Source organism: Balaenoptera acutorostrata, chromosome 5 (assembly GCF_949987535.1).
Source record: "Balaenoptera acutorostrata chromosome 5, mBalAcu1.1, whole genome shotgun sequence".
Taxonomy (NCBI): domain Eukaryota; kingdom Metazoa; phylum Chordata; class Mammalia; order Artiodactyla; family Balaenopteridae; genus Balaenoptera; species Balaenoptera acutorostrata.
Genome location: NC_080068.1, coordinates 8,413,950 through 8,433,452, shown reverse-complemented (window position 1 = coordinate 8,433,452; position 19,503 = coordinate 8,413,950). Strand labels below are relative to the sequence as shown.

The 19,503-nt window shown below is 42.1% G+C and overlaps 1 protein-coding gene across 22 annotated transcripts in view; it reads left to right on the top strand.

The window, feature by feature from the left end:
* The window catches only part of LOC103008269 (uncharacterized), a 252,917-nt gene that overhangs the window by 189,583 nt on the left and 43,831 nt on the right, over positions 1-19,503 (top strand). For 2 of the 22 annotated variants that reach the window (XM_057546291.1, XM_057546292.1), the window contains one exon: positions 12,415-13,859. The exons of 8 other annotated variants lie outside the window; for them this stretch is intronic. In XM_057546291.1, coding sequence (XP_057402274.1) covers positions 12,415-12,589 — 175 coding nt within the window. In that variant the 3' untranslated portion in view covers positions 12,590-13,859. 12 more of the 22 variants (XM_057546279.1, XM_057546282.1, XM_057546283.1 and 9 more) reach the window with 12 other exon arrangements.

Sequence of the window (19,503 nt, the reverse complement as noted above, 5' to 3'; positions counted from 1 at the left end):
ATCCAAGGGATGGAGCTGTTAACCACGGTGAATAGAGAGAAAGATCCAAGAAGCAAGTTGTAAGAACCGTCACCAGTTCTGGACTGGGCAGCCAGCTGCTTAGAAGGGACACTTTCCACTGGTTGTGATCTTGTGAAAGTGAAAACTTTATTTATATTTGGAATGGCTGTTTTTATAGATGTTGGTGATAATAAGCCCTATTTAAACCCTAACTCAAGAAATCGTCAACTTTCTATCCTTTGCTATTCTCTGAGGCTCAGTGTTTTTCACTTTGTAAAATTAAAAAGAAACACCTACTGTACAGCGTTATGAGGATTAAATTAGATAACATGTCAAATGTCAAAGCACTTAGCGCAGTGTCTGACACATACAAGACCTAGAAAATTTTAGTTATCTTCTCAAAAAAAAAAAAAAAAAGAGAAGATATTTCTAGGACCATTTTCATGTATTAACCACATAAAAATGTCAGGTTCCAGAATGAAATATATAACATTTCTATTTAATGACCATAACTCCTTATTTGCTTTGGAGATTTACCCAAAGGCATTTTTTTTCTGATAGGCTGATTCTGTTGAGGTCTCAGAAGGGGTTTCAGTGATTTCACAGATGGAAATGAAATAGGAGGCAAGGCAGCCCATCTGCACCATCCTTCCTGGACCACAGTCCAGAAGAGCCAGAGCATCTGCGTCCCTTCAGCCCCAGCCAAGCCCTGAGCTCTTTCCCCAGGATGCCAGAGCCACCAACCAGCACACACCCTGATGCCGGTCTTTGAGATTGTATACTGAGTGAGAAACCCCAAACTCACACATTTGATTCCTTTAGGAATGACGTGCCTTTACACACTCTTTCTTCTCAAGACGCCATGGAATTATAACTAGGGAATGTTATCTTCATTTATGTCTGTCTTTGGTGTGCAAAATTGAGGAGGCTAGGAGGGGAAAAGGCATTATTTGACACTACACAGGAAATTCAGCCAAGTTCTTGCTCTTTCTGGAGGGTAGCGTAGAATTCACATAGCAGGAGGTTTGATGCTTACACACTAGGACATCTCAGAGGTGAAGGAGAAAACCATTGTGTGTAATTAGGATAATCACTTTTCATTACCTGCTGCTTAATTCAACGGTTCTAAAATTCAAGGCCCATATTAGTCTCCTTCAACACGATAGCTACGTTCATTAGAAAACATTTCTTATTTCATCTTGATGAGTTCTTCACAATTGTCACATTATGGATAATGTAGTAGAGATAATTTTGTTTTAATACCTAGACCTATGATCCCACCATTGTTGTTGTTGTTATTTGTAGGATAATAAACTGCTGTTCCAATATTCTAAAAGATCACTAAAATGACGGAGCATCTGTTAGTTTGAGCTATTTCTTCCCAGGATATCAGTTTGAATTTTTGTGAGCTAAATTTTTCTTGGTTGTCTGTGTTTGTTGAAGCAGGAGTATTTGACTCTTGATACAACTTTTCTTTTCTTCATGAGAAGGAATTCCCAAAGAGCTTACATGCTCCTTTCCACCTCCATCTGCCCAGCCTCGGGCACCTAAAGGGGTGCTGGTGAGGGAAATGGGAATTTTCTTTACTCTATTGGAATGGGAAGAGACAACCCTCTGGGGGAAGAGAAGGGCCTGGCACTGGTGATATTTTCCTAGTCTGTGGCTCAAACCCTTCCTGAAATAAATAATTCAAACTGTCAGGGATGTTTCAAAGCCTGATGTCAATCCAAGGTGAGGAAGGGCCTGTCTGTTCTCTGCTGCCAACTGAAGACTTGCTTATCGTGAACGAACTAATGGGGGAAACAAGAGCTTGATCTGTTCAAATCTTATAGAGCAGATAAGACCTAGTTCACATCTTGGAGTAAAATCCCAGACTTCCTTTGATAGTACTGTGGGAACAAATGAGAAATAAAGCAACTTTTATAAAAGTGGAAATGCTGTGAAGATCTCGGGCACATCCTGACGTGTTTCTGGACTCTTCTGTCCACAGCTTCGCTAGAATTAATTGCTTATCTCCTACAAACTGCTATGCCCTCAGCTCACCTGCCCACATTTACAACCACCTGTCTTGACAGAAACAAGCAATTGCTTCAGGATTGTCTGCTAGACCAGTGCTTAGTATGACTAGTCTACTACACCAGTTAGAATATTTCCTTCGAATTTTGAGAAAGCTAAAAGTTATGTTTCATTTTAGTTCAGCATGTCTCAATAATGAAAGAAGTCACCCTCAAACCTAGTTTCTTGTTTCCTCTTAGAGGCAAGTTTATAATGTGGAGAAACTCATAGGTCCTTGGACAAAATATGCAGCTGCTGGTTTTCACTGAAGAGGTTACAAGTGCTGGTTTTATCCTCCAGTTTATTTGGGTATCTACTTTATTCTTTAGAGGGGAAAGGAAAGTGGATTAGGCCTTGGAACAGGAATGAAAAACTGTGATTTTTTTCTCCTCTCCAACGTTGAATGTTTACTACCGATTTTCACTGGTCTGCACATTCCACAGGTTTCTCTGTCAGTTTTGTCTTTCACAATCGTGTAAAGTAAGCTGATTTTCTCCTCATGCAAATGCAGAGAGAAAAGAGTGGAAATGCCAACCAGCCCAGGGCCAAGGCCGAGAGGGGGGATGAGCTTTGGTCTCCACACTTCCTCACGGTGAGCTCTCCTAGACGGGCAGTGCTGACCTTTGCACCTATTAATTCATTGATCCCCACATTGTCCCGTAAAAATTACTTAAGGAAATTTTTATCTGACAGCTTGAGGATGTTACATGACTCTCAACAGCAAATTATACCACTTTCCTGCTCCAACATTTCTGCTTCCTTGCAGTTTTTGAGTTTTATCAGTCAGCAAACTGTTCTCTAAGTCTCTTCTGTAGGTAGGAGGCTCCTAGAATTTCCTGTACAAGGGAAATAAGGATGTAGGAAACATGGGTCTTGCTTAGATGTGATTTTGTCGGGGGAGGCAAGGCAGCCACTCGAGAACATTAAACCGTCATTCAGGCACTATTTGACTAAACGCCATGTAAGCAACACGGAGACTTCATGTTGCTGGTGAGAAGCCACTGCCGTGTGGATGGAAAATATCCAGCTGGGGCTCAGGAGACCTTGATCCTCACTCTAGGCTGGCCTCTAGTGAATCACAGAATCACCCTGGGTCTCACTTTGCTCATATGTAAAATGAAAAGCGTGCATAAGGTTTTAGCGTCTAGCTAGGCCTAAAGGTAATTATTTGGGTGAGTTAAGGTTCCTTGGGGGAAAGCACCCTCTGTGATGGCTGCCAGTGGTCCCTGCGTCCTGCTCTTCATGGCAACGTCAGGGGAATGTCACGTCAATGATTAGGTTATAAAATATCAGCCCCTTTCTCTCCCTAGCAGCCTCTCTCCATTGCCCTGTCGGGTTGTGCACTTCGATTTAGAGAGAGGCTCTATTGCAGAGGCCCCCAGGCCTGGTACTGAGGGCCGCCTCCAGACGAGGGCAGCGAGGAACTGAGGACCTCAGTCCAACAGCCCACAAGGAACTGAAGGCTGCCGACAACTGCTGGTGGCCCTGGAAGCAGACCCTTCCCCGGCCGAGCCTGCAGACCCTGGGTCAACAGCTTAACGGCGGCCTCGTGAGAGACCAGAGAATCAGCTACGCCATGTCCAGATTTCCAGCACACAGGAACTGTGGTTGCTTTAACACGCTATGTTTTGGGGTAATTTGATACTCAACAATAAATAATGAATATGCATGTTCAATTAAAAAATTGGTTCAATATCACAAAACATTCCTTTTTATGATACAACTTTTATTATAGTGAAAATAATGTAGATAACTTTTATTATAATGTAGGTAAGCAAAGTGGAGTATATATATAATGCTTTCTACTTAGAAATAATCCCTGTTAACCCTTGGTAAACCTGTCAGGCCTCTTTCACTGTGCACATGGGGAATGGTTTTGTTTTGCCTTGCATTTGATGTCACCTGATTTCTTTCAGGAATTTCTTCAAATTCCTGTATCATTGGTAGTGCTTTTTATAAAGGCATGGACTTTGATAAAATAAAGTTGTTTATGTCATTGCTTAGGACTTGCAGTTGGTTGGAAGGCAGATCCTTGTGTTTAGTCCTTGTTCTTGCTGGGGTTTTCTTTTCCTGGGTCTAGTCCTCCTAGGTTTCAGGGTAATACTTGTGTCCAGCCTTCCTTCTGCCTCCTGAGGGTCTCCTTCTCAGCTCAGTCCAGGTGTGGTGGTCTGGTCTCCATTGTTTGCCCTTCTTTTTCTGTTTACCTCTTGAATATGAGGGTTGTATTTTGGACCTTTCCTGGTCAAAATCTATGGATTCTCAGTGTTTGTCCTATAGATATGGTTTAACACAGCATTTCCCGAAGTATGAGATATGAGCCACTTCTGGAATGGGAGATGATTTTAGGGGGTTCATGCTCATACAGTTAACTAAAGTTGAATCCTGTGATGAGAACGTCATGTCCATGTCAATGCTTTTTCTATGCAGATTACCTCCAGTTACACATGAAACAGCTCCCTAAGACAGGCTAACCACACTTGGTGACAGAGAACGCACCTCTCAAGAGCAGAACTTTTAAGAAGCAAAGATATAATTTAATAACATAGTATTTATTTTTATAGTTAGCTTTTATTTATGGCGTGATACTGACTTTCCAGTGATGGTAGTAATATAATTTTTTCTTCTAAGTTAATGTATTAAAGTGAAAAAATAAAATTTATTTAAAGAAAAACTTTAAGCGCATAATATCAATAGTATGTGACAGGCAGGTGGAAAAGAATGGTGGCAGTAGGAGCTGTGGTATAGAGTGCCACCAAGCTGATACACAGGACACAGAGATCTGGAAACCACCCCTGTAGCTTAATCCTCAGTCGGTTTATTTAATGATCGTCAATGAGTGGAGCGTGAGTTCTGAAATGCAGAGTATGAATACTGGTAATGCAAAGAGTTACAGAGTGTTGTTAGATGTAAGAGCACTGACTTGGATTCTCCTAAGTGCCTCAGTGTCTCTGCTGGAGAAATCTTGCAGGTGGTTCAAAGCAGCGGTTACCAAACTTCAGGGTCAGGACGTCAGATTCACATGGAAGACTTTCTAAAACACAGATAAAGCCTTACATCTCCAGAGTTTCCGATTCAATAGGGCCTAAGAGTTTGCATTTCTGAGTAACTAGGTCCAGAGACCACATCTGATCTAAGCCAAGTCTTGGGCTAATTACTTATAAATTGTCTGGGGCTCAATTTTCAAAGGAAGGTTTTGACTACGTATCACAGACTCATAATTTTTTAGAGTTGGAAACAACTGATCCTGTGTTTCCTAAAGCATAGTATGGTTTTCACTGGTGGTATTTGAGAAGGATTTAGATGCTATACAAAAAGGATACTATTTTAATTTTGTTATGTACTTATATTAACATGTACTAGAAAAACGTGGTCCATCAAACCTATGATTTCACTGCTTCAAGATGAGGGTTAATGTGAGTCAATAAAAAATTATTCAGTAAATAATAATATGGGTTTTTCTTGGATTGGGATGGCAAACACGAATAATGGAGTTGGGAAATTCTGGTTTATGCTGTTCACTCTGATGATTCTTAAAGCCATATCTCCTGAATAGCTCTCCCTCCTAAACTTCAGTTTCAAAAAGCCAGTAGTCTAATTGACCGCTCTCAGTTATATTTATTTTATTTAGTTCAAGCCTTCAGTAATTCTGTCTTTTCTCATGGCAGGTGCTTCCTAATTGCCTTTCTTCCACCCTGGCCCCTCTCCACACCACTGCCAGAGGCGTCTCCCTGAAACACAAACAAGAGCGTATAACTCCCATGCCCCCAATCCATCAATGGCTTCTAGTGGCTCAGAATAAAGCTCAGATTCCTCAACATCTTACACTAGGCGCATGAGTCAGCCTTCCACCATCCCCTCCCACTCTTCTCCCGCATCTACCTGGGATTCACTTTTACTGAACTACTGCGCATGTTGGGGACCTCCCCTCTCCCCGGCCCCTGCACCTTTGCACAGGCTCACTGTCTGCCATAAACGACTTTTCTCTGCTGTTTCATCTGACTGATTCCTACTTAGTCAAGACTCAGCTGACCCCATCCCCCATGGTAAGAAAATGCGCATATGTCAATCATGATATCTATCACACTATTTTTTTTTAATCAGTCATCAATTTTATACACATCACTGTATACACGTCAATCCCAATCGCCCAATTCAGCACACCACCATCCCCACCCCACTGCAGTTTTCCCCCCTTGGTGTCCATACGTTTGTTCTCTACATCTGTGTCTCAATTCTGCCCTGCAACCCGGTTCATCTGTACCATTTTTCTAGGTTCCACATACATGTGTTAATATACGATATTTGTTTTTCTCTTTCTGACTTACTTCACTCTGTATGACAGTCTCTAGATCCATCCATGTCTCAACAAATGACTCAATTTCGTTCCTTTTTATGGCTGAGTAATAGTCCATTGTATATATGTACCACAACTTCTTTATCCGTTCGTCTGTCGATGGGCATTTAGGTTGCTTCCATGACCTGGCTATTGTAAATAGTGCTGCAATGAACATTCGGGTGCATGTGTCTTTTTGAATTACGGTTTTCTCTGGGTATATGCCCAGTAGTGGGATTGCTGGGTCATATGGTAATTCTATTTTTAGTTTTTTAAGGAACCTCCATATTGTTCTCCATAGTGGCTGTATCAATTTACATTCCCACCAACAGTGCAAGAGGGTTGCCTTTTCTCCACACCCTCTCCAGCATTTGTTGTTTGTAGATTTTCTGATGATGCCCATTCTGACTGGTGTGAGGTGATACCTCATTGCAGTTTTGATTTGCATTTCTCTAATAATTAGTGATGTTGAGCATCTTTTCATGTGCTTCGTGGCCGTCTGTATGTCTTCTTTGGAGAATCATACTATTCTCCACTTGTGGAGTGCGTAACTGGAAACTTTCCAAATGTTATACAAGTGTAATTTCCTTTCTCACTTTTCTCCCTCAAGGTAGAACTGTTAATAGTTCAGTGTGTTCTCTAGACCTTTTTATCTGCATTTACAAACATATATATAAATATTGGAATCTATGAAAAAGTTCAGCAGCTTGCTTTTTTTTCATTTCATATCTCATGGGCATCTGTGTATGTCAGGGCTTGAAAATCCACCACATTCTTTTTAGCAGTTGCCTTTTCTTTAAGGAGAGATCAAGGGAAGAGACTGATTTTCCTGTCTCCAGGGTTCTTTAGGAATGTTAGAAAATCTTCATTTAATGCAGCAACTTGTCTTTTTTTCCTCCTTATTTCATGTCCTTGAATAAAATATCTACACTGTTTTCCCAGAGTAATTTCAAGCAGGATGTAGTAACTGACATCTCTTGTATTATTTACCTACACATTCATTTATTTATGTCATCAATCTTTCCCATCGTAATGCAGGCTTTTGTCCTTGTGACCCTCTGCCCCTAGGACCCATTCCTTCATTTTCTATATTTGAATGAAACATTGGAATGTTTCAAGAATATTATTGAATTCAATTTGCACAGTAACTCTGTGTGCTAAGCAACATAGAATTATTCCTGTTTTACAAGGAGAAAGTTGAGGCTTAGAGAAAGTTGCCTAACTACAGCGTGGGCATCCCGTTCTACAATATGCCCTGTGTCCACATCCTCCTACTTGCTTGCTTAGGACTCGCCTTTGTGATGTCCCAGCAGGTATGCTCTGAATTCTTCTTTCCACACCCTCTGACATTAAAAAAAAAAAAAAAAAATCTAGTTTGTTTAGTTTTCTTTGGATGAATTAATTTTCACTGAAAATATTCACACTATCAGTGACTTACTGTGTTACCCCTCCCAGAGTCATTATCATAGGAGTTGGTGAATTAACGTAAACGAACGAGAAACATGGTAGGAATTGTTGAAGAAAATAATTTTCATTGGAATAGACCTTTTGGTACACCCAAACAATTTTACGTGGAAGAGCCTCCAAATCCCCATCTCTTTACGAGGTCACATCTATTGCTTATGTGTTAGGAGGACACAGCTCTAACAATTTTTTTTTTTTTTTGCATATCTTGCTTTATTTTCTCCACATTTTTTTCTCTGATCCATTCCAGTCAATATTTCAAATAACCCTGAAAGGAAATTCAGACGTGTCTAATTTCTTTGAAAAGTCTTCTTCAGAATAGCTTACAGAGTTTTTGAACTGTTGGTATTCATTTTTCAAAACAACCCTTTGTGGAAATGACCAAAATAATTTTCAGAAAATAAACCACTGGAACCTCATTACTTTGCAATTGCCACCTGACTCTTGAGATCTCACTTGAATTCTGTGAATCTGAGATTTTTATTGCTAAATGGCGACCGGGGAAACTAACAGCAATGTCTTCAAAGCACTTTGAGGTTTTTAGGGGCCATTTATTGTTTTAGTGTAATATCTTCTCCTCCTGGCATGTGTGTATATTATTGTTTGTAAACAATGGGGCCCAAGGAGGAAGAAGACTCGTCCCTGGCAAAGAGTTTGCCTTCTCTTCCTTACATCTGCAAGAAAACATGACTTTTTTCAAGAAAAGTGTTAGCACTGAAATCTCTAAACTTTATTCAGAAAGATGACTTTTTAAAAAAAATAAAGAACTAGACTGCATCTTTATCAGCAAGATTTTTTCACCCCTGTGGTGCTTTTAAATACACGTAGAAAGATGGTCAGTGGCTCTGAGAAGACGGCAGTGCTGTTTCCTGTTGGGAGTGAAGGAGAGCCAACAACATCTGTCCCCTGAATAGGGTCAGGGAGATGCAGGTGATGGAAACGGGGGTCGGGGTGAGCTGATCAATTCAGGAGAGGACGCCAGGAAATAACATCTCTGGTTTGCTGTAAGAGATATAATCAACTTTAGGAAACAAATGAAAAATCTGGGAATTACCTAGCGATAGATCTTCTAGTGTCCCCTGTTGTCGTAGTTGGTGAACAAATCACTCTTTAAATTAGATCTTTGTCTTAACGATGATCAAGTGATGAGCGACGGGACAGATGATCATTTACAGAGTGTCCGCCAGAGCCAGGCTCTGTGATAAACATGCTGCATGTAGATCGATCCCCTTCAATCCTTCCCATAGCCTGTGGGGCAGGCACTAGATGAGGATGCCGCACCCCAGAGTTTACAGTCTGCTCAAGGATAAAGAGCTGCAGGTGCAGGGGTGTGAGCCAAACTGGACACGGTCCCCCTCCCTTCTGCTGGCTGGCCTTTCCAAGCCGTGGACTGAGCTGCAGTGCCTGAGGGTGAAGGGGCTGTAATGAAAAACCGAAGTTACAAACGAGCAAGCAAGCCTCCTGGCCTGCTGGGACCGAACCCTCTGAAGCATTAACAGTACTACTAACAATAAATACTCCCGGGGCAACAGTTTGATATTTTAATGTGTTCTTTGCGCTACCCATCATTTAGTCAACCAAATTTAGAGGACATCCGCTTTGCGAAGCTCAGTTAAATATCGCGTGTACTTGCAAGAGAAATAAAGGATCGCTGTTTGACGTCTGGCAAGTTATATTGCGACGGTGACCCTGGGAGATGGGAAGAGGGTGAACGGATATGAGAGCATGAGGTGAATGTCTATTTTCACACTGATGTTGCTGATGGTTTGAACGCTCTAACAGTGATTCACATGACAAAACAGAGCAATCACATAGCAATTGCTCAGTTAGTTTCACCACCGAAACCCCTTAATTGAATAAAGTGTGACTCCCTAGTCACCTTCCCCGGTCCCCCACCCCCACCCCGTGTTTATTTGCGCTGGTGGAAAGAACACTGCCCTGGACGTGGGGAGCCGTGGGCCGTGGTTCCAGGGCCACACTCCGACTGCATGACCTCGGGGAGGCACCCTGCTGCTGCGTGGACGGCAGAGGTGGCCAGGGTCACCACCGTTTGCATTCACATCCTTCGGTCATACCCTCCCACACTGGTCCTGGGCTGGACCGCATGCCTGGCTTTGAATGATGGACTTGAGCAAAGGTGACATTGCAGACGTGCAGCATGACGGCACATGCGACTTACTTGCCTTTGCTGCTCTCGGAGCTCTGACTGCCAGGTGAAGAAGCCCGGGCTGGCCTGCAGGGCGAGGACATATGCGTGGCCAGGTGTCCTGCCGTCTGGGCCAGACGTATGAGAGAGGTTATCATAGTCAGCGGCTGCTGGCTGCCTCACTAGCCGGCCCAGCTACAAGTAGCTGAGGAACCTGCCCAGCTAATTCACAGGATTAGAGCTCAATAAATGGTTGTTTCTTTAAGTCACTAAGTCTGGGGTGGGTTGTTCATAGCAAAAAGGTAACAGAGGCAAAATCGAATTAAAAATCATAAACGATCAGTAACAACATAGGCCCTGTCTACCCCCATGGCCTTCCTGGAAAGAGCTGGTCAACGACTGCGCTGTGACCCGCAAGGCTCCGAAGGGCAGAGCCGAGAGGAGGAAGGCGGGGCAAGCACAGCAGGCGGAGGCCCTGGGTGGACGGAGGCCGGGACGGCGGCCTCTCTTGTCTGAGGCTGACCAGCAGAAACTCCTCCGAGTTTCTCGCCACGGTCAGAAGGACATTGCCAACTGCTGTCTTTCCCTTCGACATTAACGTTTTCTCAGTCATTTGACTTTTATCCTCTCTTTCTTTATTAAAATACTCAGCGTATCTGGATTCTATCTGAACATCATTCGCATGGGAATAGACATAGAGTCCATAATACAAAAAATTCTGAGAGCCCAATATAGAGAAAAGGAAAAATGTTTCTTTTTTTTTTTTTTTTCTGGAGCATCAAGTTTATTAACCAGAATTGGAAGAACCCAGGAGTTCTTGGAACAAGAACTATCCCCCTCCCCCACCAACACAGAAGACAGAAGAGTGGGGGAGGGGAGACGTGCCCCAGGAATGACAGTCCAGTCTCTCAAGTTTCACCCAGGTGGGGGTTGAGGGGCAGACCTGCAGCCACGGTGGCCTCGCTTTGGGTCGCCCGGGCTGCTCCGGACCATCCTCTGAGCTGGCCAGGGTCTTGGATACGATGCTTCCGAAGGCCGTGCAGAGAACACACTCCTCTTCCCCTGCACTGGGCCCCAGGGAGCGCGGCGGCCTGACCTTCCTGCCTCAGTCATCCATGGGGTTCACATGGGCTCACTTTATTATGACGCCTCATGCTGGGCAGCTTGCAACAAAGATGTTTCAAAATAAAGTTCCAGATTCTCCCAGCCACCCCTTGCTTTTTCTGGCTCTGGCCAGAGACAGTGGATGAGGACACACTCTCAGGCTGCGCAGCGTGGGAGGAGCTTCCAGTGTTGGACACACCCAGGGGGCAGCTGCTTCCCTCTGGGGCTCCAATCCTGCTGCTGCTGCTGGAGGGGGATGTCCCAGTGCCACACTGGGGGGCTGGGCTGGGGGTGGCAGTCCTCGCCTCCAGGCTGGGTGGGGGACAGGCAGACTCACCGGTCTTCTGCCCTGCCTGCTGGTCTTCCTGCAGCTGCACATTTTTTCTGTGGTAGAGCCACCTGGTTTGCAGGGAGGACACCACAGGGCTTGGAGAAGGCTCAAGTTCACTGCCACAGAGGTCCCCGCAAGAGAAGGGCTTCAGAGTTATGATGGAGACCTCCACCTTGGGTTTCTTGGAGCTCACACTGCCTGTCCCAGTGTCCTGGATCTGGTCGCAAGTCAAGCCCGGAGTCCTCACCATTGTCACCTCCAGGTCCTCTTCACAGGGTGGCTGGAGTGGCTCCTTCTGGCCCATGTTGACCCATGGATGCCTCATGAGGTCAGGTAAGGTGCCTCTGTCACTGGGGTTGAGGGCAATCATTTTTTGTAACAGATCCTTTATCTCCAAAGACAGATAAGGTGGGATGGGGTATTGCCCTTGTAGGATTTGCTTCCGCAGCTCCTGGAAGTCTTTTCCCACAAAGGGCCAGGACCCAGTTACCATGGTGTACAGCACTACTCCCAAGCTCCACACGTCCACCGCAGAGCCGCTGTAGCTCTGCCCCAGCAAGAGTTCCGGGGCAGCATAAGGGTGTCTGCCGCAGATCGTGTCCAGTTGGACAGTGCCATCACTCTTGTTGCTGAGGCCAAAGTCTGTAAGTTTGATATTCATGTTGGAATCAAAGAGGAGGCTCAGTGGCTTCAGGTCCCAATGCACGATGCCCCTCCGGTGGCAGTGCTGCAGGGCGGAGACCAGCTGCTGGAACGGGCCTCGGGCCTCCGCCTCTGTCATACGGCCATGGGTCTTCAAATAGCGGTACATGTCCCCCCCACTGAGGTACTCCATCACCACGAAAAATGTCTCCTCTGTGTCAATCACCCCCAGCAGTTTTACAATATTGGGGTGATTCAGAACCTTCAGACTGCACACTTCCCGGAAAAGTGCCTGGACACTTGAGAAGCTCTGACGCCTTTTCTTTATGACCTTCACAGCCACCTGTGTCCCGGTCAGAATGTGCCAGGCCAACTTCACTTCACCGAAGGTGCCTTCACCAATGGTGCGGAGGATCTTGAAGTCATCAATATGAGCCTTCTTGCCAGCAGATTTGGCTGTGAGGCCCTGCATCCTGGTGATCTGCTAACTACACTGACTGACAGCACTACCTAGCAATGCTAACTACGCTAACTAACAATGCTAACTGTACTAACAGGGCTAAGTATGCTGTCTCTACTAACAACGCTAACTACGCTAACTGTACCAACAGCGCTAACTAGTACTAACTACACTAACTATACTAATCAAGTATTAACTATACCAACAATACTCACTATGCTAACTGTAGAAAGAACAATGACACAAATAAAAAAGAGTAGAGAAAAGAGAAACGAAAATCAACAAAATGGCAGAAACAAGGAAAACACAAGCTAACTGTAGGTCCAAGGCCGTCAGGTCACCAAAAGCAGCTTCCTGGGCTCTAAGGACCAAAAACCTGGGCCCACCTTTCTCTTTCATAGGGCTTTGTGAAGTACATCACAATGGTGCACTCTGAGGTCAGAGCAAGAAATGGACCCATCACCGCTGGGGATACACCACAGTGGTTTTCTCACTTTTTGAGTTCAAGGCCCCTTTACACTTAGGAAAAAGGATCCCAAAGAAATTTTTCTTTACGTGTGTTATTAGATATTGGTATTCACTTTGTTATAAATAAAAATCTGCAGGATACTTCAGTGGCCTTTTTATTTCTAGTTTGAAAATGTGTAATAATTTTAGAGACCTCATAATGTCTACACTTGAAATGTTCAATTCCTTTTCCTTAAATTCTGGTCTCAAAATAACGTTACAACTTAACTGACTTCACGATACTATACAAAATGTTCTGTTGCATAAGACATGATACGGTACATTATGAAAGTCTATGAAGCTGAGAGAAGGTTTGCCAGGAAGGTCATTGAGCAGATTTCTCATCAGGAGCCTCGGAGGCCAGATGGCATGACTCAATGTACTTGAAGTGTTGAAGGAAAGAAACCGTCAACCAAGAATCCTATATCTAGCAAAACTTTCCTTCGAAAATGAGGAAGAAATCAAGACATTCCCAGTTAATCAAGAGTTGAGAGAGTTCTTAACCACCAGACCCGCCTGCCACAGGGAGTTCTTCAGGTTGCAGTCAAGGACCCTGGACAGTAGCTCAAAGCCTTATGTAGAAATAAAGACCTCTGGTAAAAGTAGACAGACGGGCGACGAGAAAAGCTAGTACTGTTGTAACTTTGGTTTGTAGCTCCACTTTTTGTCTTCTATTTGATTTAAGAGACTAATATATAATAAAACACACACATACAAATCAAAAAAAAAAAAAAAAGATCACCTCTTCACCTAGAAAAGTTACTTCACCCCCACTTTAGCCTAACTTTGGGAATTCCCATCAACAACATTCTTCTTTCCACTGTAGGAAGCAATGCTGCCAGAAGCTATGGCAAGCAGAGCCTCTTCTAAAATGCCTTTGATGACTGCAGCAACATGGATGCAACTAGAGATTATTAAGTGAAGTAAGTCAGAAAGAGAAAGACAAATACCATGTGCTACCACTTACATGTGGAATCTAAAGTATGGCACAAATGAACCTATCTATGAAACAGCAACAGACTCACAGACATAGAGAACAGACTTGTGGTTGCCAAGGAGGAGGGGGGTGGGAGAGGGAAGGGCTGGGAGTGTGGCATTAGCAGATGTAAACTATTATATATAGGAGGGATAAACAACAAGGTCCTACTCTACAGCACAGGGAACTAGAGTCAATATCCTGTGATAAACTGTAATGGAAAAGACTATAAAAAAGAATGTCTATATGTGTATAACTGAGTCACTTTGCCATACAGCAGATTGGCACAAGATTGTAAATCAACTATACGTCAATAAAAACAATAAAATAAAATAAAAAATGCCTCTGATGACGTACACAGCCCCTGCTCCTGCTGACTACCTCTCTGCAGCACCCAACACTGTGAAACCCCGCCCCCAGCTGAGGTCACTCCAGTCCTGTGTCTCCTTCCTTTGTCCTCTGTCTCCCACCAGTGTTTCTCTAACAGAAACACAAAGAACTGCTGTGTTTTCACTCAGTCTCACTGTTCACGTTCCCATGCTTGATTTGGGCATCAGACCTGCAAGAGTTCAAAACTTACTGGGTGGTAGAACTGCCATTTCTCTGCCTGTCTCTCATTATAAAGAACTTCTCTGAAATTCTGAATTCACTGGTCTGGTCATCCATTCACCAGCAAGTATCTAGGTACTGGGGTTAAGAGCTAGGAATGAGATACAGTTGTTAGTAAAGAAACAACAAACCCCAAATGGAGTCACTTGTGCTAAGTCCCACGTCAGCAAACCAAGACTTAATAGCTAACCTAATTGCAGTTTCAGCCTCTCTCAGGAATGGGACCTTTCACCAATAGATCTGGAATTACCTGGTCAGCACTAGAGGGGTGACCCCCCACCTTCCCCCAAAAGGAAGGTGACCCTGCCTGAAACAATCCACTCTTAGCTAGAAACTTCCCTTTTCTGCCCCCTCCTGCCTGTAAAGTTCTTGCATTTTTTACAGCTCCGCAGAGCTCCTTTCTACTTGCTCAATGGGATGCTGCCCGATTCATAAATCATTGAATAAAGCCAATTCGATCTTCAAATTTACTCAGTTAGAATTTTATGTTTTTAATACAGTGATGAGCAAAACAAATAAAAAGAGAGGCATCAAACTCTTCGGAGAGTGTATCCCATTATCCCTCACACTCTTGGAAGCCTGGGTCAGCAGAAATGGAGGAGAGCCAGTGACAAGAAAAAGCCTCTTGAAAACCAAATCAGAGGTCCTGAAATACTACAGACTTACTTGTACAAGTGGGTGGGAACAAGCAGAGAGTAGCAGTTGTTTATTACTGTACACTGTAATAGAGGGAAACATTTGGAGTTCAAGAATAGAGATTTAAAGATGAGATGCTAAAATTCATAACAACTTGTCCAAAACAGGCCAGAAAACCTTAAGTTTTCGCCTTGTTTAAAAGAAGTCCTAAGTAAAGGGAAAACCAAATATTATGAAAAATTTTGGAGACATCTCACACACCAACCTTCCCTTTATTTGAATTACTTCATTATCATTACTTTAGAGTTATGTACACTCATAAAAGTTCATTTATTCTGAGTTGAGAAGTCCATTTTATCATCACGTGTATTGTGCTTACATTTTAAAATCAGAAACAACTTCCCCAAGATAAAACTGATTCTTCATCTCTTTTGGTTTTACTATTCCAAAATAGATTAGGTGACTTGGGGTATTATTTTTACCCTATGTTGATTTGCCTACCTTGTAAAGAAGCAAGGAACTTTTCCTTCAACCCTTATTTTCCTAGTGATTTGTTTAAAATGAAAGGTAAATATGTGTTTGTGGGCATATAAGTGTGTGTGTGTACAATCATTTTTATATAGAGATTTATTATCTCTCAATTTATTTTGTACAAGAGGTTTGTCTCAGAAAATCAGTGTCTTCTTTTTTTTTTTTCACGATTCATATCTTTAATACTCTCTGAGAGGCAAGTGAAAAGCAACAATGGATTTTTAAAAGGACCATGTCTGACACATGTCTGACAACACTGAGAGTGGGGGAGGAGGGAAGTTAACCAGCTAGCACAGTGCCTTGCATGTAGTAAGCACTGCAACATTTGTTAAATTGCAATGACTTGAAGTTGAAGATCATGATATATATATATATATTTTTTAGATTTTTAGAAATTTCATGTAATGTCTGAAACATTTATATTAACATATTTCCATACAAATAACCCCATGAAAGTTTAGTATTAGTTGTTTTGTTTGTTTGTTTATACTGCAGGTTCTTATTAGGCATCAATTTTATACACATCAGTGTATACATGTCAATCCCAATCGCCCAATTCAGCACACCACCATCCCCACCCCACCGCAGTTTTCCCCCCTTGGTGTCCATATGTCCATTCCCTACATCTGTGTCTCAACTTCTGCCCTGCAAACCGGCTCATATGTACCATTTTTCTAGGTTCCACATACATGCATTAATATACGATATTTGTTTTTCTCTTTCTGACTTACTTCACTCTGTATGACAGTCTCTAGACCCATCCACGTCTCAACAAATGACTCAATTTCGTTCCTTTTTATGGCTGAGTAATAGTCCATTGTATATATGTACCACATCTTCTTTATCCATTCGTCTGTCGATGGGCATTTAGGTTGCTTCCATGACCTGGCTATTGTAAATAGTGCTGCAATGAACATTCGGGTGCATGTGTCTTTTTGAATTACGGTTTTCTCTGGGTATATGCCCAGTAGTGGGATTGCTGGGTCATATGGTAATTCTATTTTTAGTTTTTTAAGGAACCTCCATATTGTTCTCCATAGTGGCTGTATCAATTTACATTCCCACCAACAGTGCAAGAGGGTTCCCTTTTCTCCACACCCTCTCCAGCATTTGTTGTTTGTAGATTTTCTGATGATGCCCATTCTAACAGGAGTGACGTGATACCTCATTGTAGTTTTGATTTGCATTTCTCTAATAATTAGTGATGTTGAGCATCTTTTCATGTGCTTCGTGGCCGTCAGTATGTCTCCTTTGGAGAAATGTCTATTTAGATCTTCTGCCCATTTTTGGATTGGGGTGTTTGTTTCTTTAATATTGAGCTGCATGAGCTGTTTATATATTTTGGAGATTAATCCTTTGTCCGTTGATTCGTTTGCAAATATTTTCTCCCATTCTGAGGGTTGTCTTTTCGTCTTGTTTATGGTTTCCTTTGCTGTGCAAAAGCTTTGAAGTTTCATTAGGTCCCATTTGTTTATTTTTGTTTTTATTTCCATTACTCTAGGAGGTGGATCAAAAAAGATCTTGCTGTGATTTATGTCAAAGAGTGTTCTTCCTATGTTTTCCTCTAAGAGTTTTATAGTGTCCAGTCTTATATTTAGGTCTCTAATCCATTTTGAGTTTATTTTTGTGTATGGTGTTAGGGAGTATTCTAATTTCATTCTTTTACATGTAGCTGTCCAGTTTTCCCAGCACCACTTATTGAAGAGACTGTCTTTTCTCCATTGTATATCTTTGCCTCCTTTGTCATAGATTAGTTGACCATAGGTGCGTGGGTTAATCTCTGGGCTTTCTATCTTGTTCCATTGATCTATGTTTCTGTTTTTGTGCCAGTACCATATTGTCTTGATTACTGTAGCTTTGTAGTATAGTCTGAAGTCAGGGAGTCTGATTCCTCCAGCTCCATTTTTTTGCCTCAAGACTGCTTTGGCTATTCGGGGTCTTTTGTGTCTCCATACAAATTTTAAGATGATTTGTTCTAGCTCCGTAAAAAATGCCATTGGTAATTTGATAGGGATTGCATTGAATCTGTAGATTGCTTTGGGTAGTATACTCATTTTCACAATGTTGATTCTTCCAATCCAAGAACATGGTATATCTCTCCATCTGTTGGTATCATCTTTAATTTCTTTCATCAGTGTCTTATAGTTTTCTGCATACAGGTCTTTTGTCTCCCTAGGTAGGTTTATTCCTAGGTATTTTATTCTTTTTGTTGCAGTGGTAAATGGGAGTGTTTCCATAATTTCTCTTTCAGATTTTTCATCATTAGTGTATAGGAATGCAAGAGATTTCTGTGCATTAATTTTGTATCCTGCAACGTTACCATATTCATTAATTAGCTCTAGCAGTTTTCTGGTGGCAGTTTTAGGATTCTCTATGTATAGTATCATGTCATCCGCAAACAGTGACAGTTTTACTTCTTCTTTTCCAATTTGTATTCCTTTTATTTCTTTTTCTTCTCTGATTGCCGTGGCTAGGACTTCCAGAACTATGTTGAATAATACTGGTGAGAGTGGACATCCTTGTCTCGTTCCTGATCTTAGAGGAAATGCTTTCAGTTTTTCACCATTGAGAATGATGTTTGCTGTGGGTTTGTCATATATGGCCTTTATTATGTTGAGGTAGGTTCCCTCTATGCCCACTTTCTGGAGAGTTTTTATCAGAAATGGGTGTTGAATTTTGTCAAAAGCTTTTTCTGCATCTATTGAGATGATCATATGGTTTTTATTCTTCAATTTGTTAATATGGTGTATCACATTGATTGATTTGCGTATATTGAAGAATCCTTGCATCCCTGGGATAAATCCCACTTGATCGTGGTGTATGATCCTTTTAATGTGTTGTTGGATTCTGTTTGCTAGTATTTTGTTGAGGATTTTTGCATCTATATTCATCAGTGATATTGGTCTGTAATTTTCTTTTTTTGTAGTGTCTTTGTCTGGTTTTGGTATCAGGGTGATGGTGGCCTCATAGAATGAGTTTGGGAGTGTTCCTTCCTCTGCAGTTTTTTGGAAGAGTTTGAGAAGGATAGGTGTTAGCTCTTCTCTAAATGTTTGATAGAATTCACCTGTGAAGCCATCTGGTCCTGGACTTTTGTTTGTTGGAAGATTTTTAATCACAGTTTCAATTTCATTACTTGTGATTGGTCTGTTCATATTTTCTGTTTCTTCCTGGTTCAGTCTTGGAAGGTTATACCTTTCTAAGAATTTGTCCATTTCTTCCAGGTTGTCCATTTTATTGGCATAAAGTTGCTTGTAGTAGTCTCTTAGGATGCTTTGTATTTCTGCGGTGTCTGTTGTAACTTCTCCTTTTTCATTTCTGATTTTATTGATTTGAGTCCTCTCCCTCTTTTTCTTGATGAGTCTGGCTAATGGCTTATCAATTTTGTGTATCTTCTCAAAGAACCAACTTTTAGTTTTATTGATCTTTGCTATTGTTTTCTTTGTTTCTATTTCATTTATTTCTGCTCTGATCTTTATGATTTCTTTCCTTCTGCTAACTTTGGATTTTGTTTGTTCTTCTTTCTCTAGTTTCTTTAGGTGTAAGGTTAGATTGTTTACTTGAGATTTTTCTTGTTTCTTTAGGTAGGCTTGTATAGCTATAAACTTCCCTCTTAGAACTGCTTTCGCTGCTTCCCATAGGTTTTGGGTTGCCGTGTTTTCATTGTCATTTGTCTCTAGGTATTTTTTGATTTCCTCTTTGATTGCTTCAG